This window comes from Phodopus roborovskii, unplaced genomic scaffold (genome assembly GCF_943737965.1).
Source record: "Phodopus roborovskii unplaced genomic scaffold, PHOROB, whole genome shotgun sequence".
NCBI lineage: Eukaryota > Metazoa > Chordata > Mammalia > Rodentia > Cricetidae > Phodopus > Phodopus roborovskii.
Window position 1 is genome coordinate 35201174 of NW_026126410.1, and position 4985 is coordinate 35206158.

The 4985-nt window shown below is 41.6% G+C and overlaps 1 protein-coding gene across 1 annotated transcript; it reads right to left on the reverse strand.

Moving 5' to 3' along the window:
• Positions 1–416: 416 nt before the first annotated feature.
• Positions 417–897, reverse strand: LOC127220820 (28S ribosomal protein S21, mitochondrial-like). The gene has a single exon (XM_051182705.1). The coding sequence runs from the start codon at positions 856–858 to the stop codon at positions 595–597; it is 264 nt and encodes an 87-aa protein (XP_051038662.1). The 5' UTR covers positions 859–897; the 3' UTR covers positions 417–594.
• Positions 898–4985: the final 4088 nt, after the last annotated feature.

Here is a 4985-nt window from a genome sequence, read left to right on the forward strand (position 1 = left end):
GCCAGTTGCTTAAAAAGCTGAGGCATCTCTCCAGCTCCACATTCACTAAACATTTATATTTTCTGTGTAAAAAGTGTTCTGCACACAGAGAAACCCTATCTTGAAAGACAAAAACAGTTTTGCAAATATGTATTCTACATACATGCAGAGGCCAGAAGGTGTGGAGAGGTCCCCTGGAACTGGAGTTAAAGACCTTGTGAGCCAGCCGGTAGGTGTGGAACTAAACCAAGGTCTTCTTTAAAGGAGCAAGCTCTCTTAACTGCTGAGTCATCTCTGCAACCCTAATATACACTTTTTTTTTTAATCACCATGGTTTCTAGAACTTTTACAAATCTTTATAAACAGAAAGTGTACCTATTACATATAACTCCCGATTGGTTCCTCTCCTAGACTGGCAACCAATATTACTGCTCCTATTCCATTTTTTGATTAGTTTTTTTTAATAAAAGGGTTCATTGTGGACTGAGATAGCTTCTGTATGTTCAAGTCTTCTTGTTTATGTGTGATTGAGTTTACTGAAGAGAAAGGTAACAGAAAATGGGGTTGCATAAAGAAGAGTTAGACATAGAATTGTGGGCCTTCTATCCACAGGTCTTAGCAGCCCTGCCATGGATCTGCCCGGTTCTTTCGAAACAAGAAGTTAATCTTTCGAGCCATTTCCATGTTGTAGATCCTCCGACATGTCTCATAGCTTTCCCGCTGGCGGCGGCGGCAGAGCTTCTCGTAGTAGCGCCTTCGCTTTATGACTTCAGTAAGCCCATCAGTAGTGAGGATTCTGGTCTGAGTCCTGTATGCACCTTCCACGTTCCCCTCCTGAACCATCACAGTCCTGGCAATGAACTTCAGGTGTTTAGCCATGGCCTTGTTTCCAAATCTTCATTCTTCAGGACCTACAGAACCTACGGTCTCCGCTCTCAGAACTCCGGGCAGAACATGGTGTTTTAAATTGAACACAGTACAAATGAATGCTTAAAGGGTAAAATTACCCAATACTCATTGTTCATCAATGGATCACATAAGACTATAATAGAGCTTAATAATAATCATACCTTAGTGACATTGTAGCTGTCACAGTGTGGTACAAAAACATATCATTAGGTGGTAATGGTGATTAGTATAAAAAACCCAGTCTTATAAAAGAACAAACACAACTATGTGTAGTACTTGCAATGAATGACTACATTATTATCCCATCTACTAGTACTATGTTTTATCATTACTTTATAATGTGTTCTGACATATAGGTGTACTGGATAGGGATGTGACTTAGTTATATATAGAATGCTTGTCTAGCATCAGCAATGCCTTAGTTATTCTTAATTTTTAAAATATTTTTGATATTATAATATAATTATATCATTCACCCATTCCTTTTTCTCCCTCCAAAGCCTCCCATGTACTGACTCCCAATCCCCTTCTCTTTTTAAAATTCATGGTCTTTTTCCCTTTAATTGTTACATATGCACATAGTTGTATAATTTTAAATACACAAACACAACCTGTTCAATCATATGTTACTTGTATGTATGTATTTTCAGGGTTATCCAGTATGGTATTGGGTAATAATTGGCATGCTGTTCCTGGGGAAGTGTGTTTCTTCTACTCTCAGAATTCCTTGGTTGCCTGTAGTTTTTTGTCTAGGGTAAGGTATGGTAGTACTCAGTGTGTTCTATCCAGTTCATTCATTCCAGGGCTCCACCTGTGGGTGTGACCCACATTTAGGATGGGGCTTCAATCTTCAGCTAAACCTTTCTTGAAATGCTCTCAGATACATCCAGCAGTGTGCTTCCTAGGGAATTATAATCCAGTCAAGTTGACAAGGAAGATTAACCACTCTATTTAGATGAAGAGTATGGCTTCCTGATTCCAAGTTTGAAGACAGAGATATGTGGTGATGCCATATAATTCACAGTTTATTGTGGTCTGATCACTCACCGGCTCTAGTGACCTGATCTGGGCTGTTCATGTGACCATGATGTTGGAAGCCTCTCCCCGGTGGTGCCACTGTATTGAGACTTTGGGCCCATGAATGTACAATACCCCTGCTCATTCTTTCAATGTTTCCATTTTATGACTAGCAACCAGAATCAGGCCATGTTGGTGTGCAGCCAGCACTGTGGAATTGGATTGATGATCCTGAATGGGTTTCCCAGTTAAATTTTGTTTGATATTATTTTAATGAATACTAACTAAACTTAATCATTGAGTTAAGTACATTGGCGAGGAAAGGATAGGGGCTTAGATGACTGGAAGGAAAACCAGGAACCATGGTCTCAGTGAATAGCTTGGGTTATCTCATGCAGTGATGAGATGAGATCTAGGTTTGTTTTACACAACAACTGCATTTATCACGTAGTCCCTCTTGTCTGATGTGGTAAATGTGAGTGGTAAGATGGCTAATCCTATTTTTTGTTTTTGTTTTTTTGTTTGTTTTTGTTTTGTTTGTTTGTTTTAAAGAATATTGGCCACAAAGGGAGCGGCACTATTAGGAGGTATGGCTTTTTCGGAGTAGGTATGGCCCTTTTGGAGGAAGTGTGTCGCTGTGGGGGTGGACTTTGAAGTCTTATATATGCTCGAACCACGCCTCGTATTTCAGACTACTTCCTGTCATCCCTGTTCTACTCTGAGCCACTTCTGCAGCACGGTATCGGCCTGCCTGCGTGCCACCATGTTCCACCATGTTGTTAATAGGCTAAACCCGTGAAACCGTTAGCCACCCAATTAAATGTTTTCCTGTAAAAGAGTTGTCATGCCTTGACTAGTAAGAGCACAGGGACCTCAGTCGTAAAGCTGGGGAGGCAGCATTTGACTGATCCAAGCCCTCTGAATGTGGGTGCCAGATAGCAGGCCTGGGCAGTCTATGGGACCTCTAACAGTGGAACCAGTGTTTATCCCTAGTGCACAAATGGACTCCGGGAGCCCTTTCCCTACAGAGGGATATTATTTCAGCCAAGTCCTCCCCCAACTGATCTGACAGACTTTGATAATCCCCCCATGGAAGGCTTCATTATCCTTGGGGAGTGGGTAGGGGGTGAGTTGGGGGGGTCAGTGGAGGCATGGGGGGATGGGAGGGAGAGGGAACATGGGGGACTGATATATAAAATAAGATTGTTTCTAAATAAAAAAAAAAAATTTATGCTCGTGGTGTCTCTCCACAGTAATAGAAACCCTAAGACAGTTGTTAACTTGGAACACCTGGAAAGAGGGGACCTCAGTTAAATGACTGGCTCCATCAGATTGACCTGTGGCATGTCTGTGAGGGCATTTTATTGATTATTAATTCATGTCATGTGCCAAGCCCATTGTGAGAGTACCATCTTTAGATATGTGGGCCTGAACTGTATGAGGAATGTAGCTGAATGTGAGCCAGTAAGCCTCCATGCTTTCTGCTTCAAGCTCCTGACTTGAGTTCCCACCTTGATTTCCCTCAACCACAAAAAGAAAGAGAAGAGAGAGAGAGAGAGAGAGAGAGAGAGAGAGAGAGAGAGAGAGAGAGAGAGAGAGAAGAATTTCCTCCCACATCACAAAGCACATAACCAAACTGGAATAGGTGGTTTCTAGGCACTGCTGTGAATTCCCTGAGAGAAAAAGGCTGCACACTATTGGTGGTAGTTGTCAGGATCTTTATTGTATTCTAAAGAATAGCTATCGTGGGTGTGACATATGCTATGTAGTAAGAAACTTAGGTCCCAGTTCAAACAGAGCAAGGATTTAGCCTCACCAAGGTGGGTGGAATGCAGATGAAATAGCCTCCAAGAACTTGTTTAGGACAAAGGTCTGTGTGGAGACCAGTCATCAGGGGAAGCCTCTTCCCTTGAATGTAGGCTGGTTCCTTTCTACAAGTCATGCATCTTTCTGGGTAAGACTGTGACACACTTATTTCATCTTTATGCCACATTCTGACCTGTTTACAAGTCAAAACATGAGTAAAGGCCAAGAAATAGCACAGAAGGGAACTGAGAATGGATTTATCCTCCAGAACAATGAAAACAGAACACTAACATAATTCTTGGTGAAAATTAATGCTTACGTCTTTGTCCTTAAGCTGTTCCACACAAAGCAAGTAAGTGTCTTTGAGAACTTTTCAGAGGATAATAACTAGAGTAGAGACTGGACATGTGAGTGAGGCACTTACCTTGACCTCAAAATTTAAGGGGGGTTATCAATAAGTTCATTAATTAAGGTAAGTAATATTTAGATGCTGTCTTAGTTACTGTTATTTTGCTGTGAAGACACACCATGGCCAAGGCAACTCTGATAAAAGAAAATATCTAACTAGGAGCTTGTTTACAGTTTCAGAGTTTGAATGTAATGAGCCCTATAATTTCACAGGGAGTGGCACTATTGGAGATGTGGCTTTGTGGGAGTGGGTATAGCCTTGTTGAAGGAAGTGTGTCCTATGCTCAGGATATCACCCAGTGTTTCAGTTGACTTCCTGTTACCTGCAAGATGTAGGACTCTCATTTACTTCTCCAGCAACAACACATCTGCCTGCATGCTGCCATGCTCCCCACCATGATGATAATGGACTGAACCTCTGAAAGTATTAGAGGTCCCCTTCAATGAAATGTTTTCTTTATAAGAGTTGCTATGGTCATGGTATTTCTTCACAGCAAGAGAAACTCTAAGACAATGTGACTGAACCTTGAGTCACTGAAAAGGATCGAACCTCAATTGAGAGAATGTCTCCATAAGATACAGGTATAAGGCATTTCTTAATTAATGATTGATGAAGGAGGACACAGCCCATTATAGGTGATGCCATCTCTGGCCTTGTGGTTCTGGGTTCTATAAGGAAGCAAACTTAGCAAGCTGTGAAGAGCAAGCCAGTAAGCAGCACTTCTCCACGGCTTATGTGTCAGCTCCTGCCTCGAGGTTCCTTCAGTGATAGACTGATACCTAGAAACATAAGCTGAACTAAACCATTTTCTACCCAAGTTACTTTGGTCATGGACACACACTCTGATAATACCATCATTTGGGAG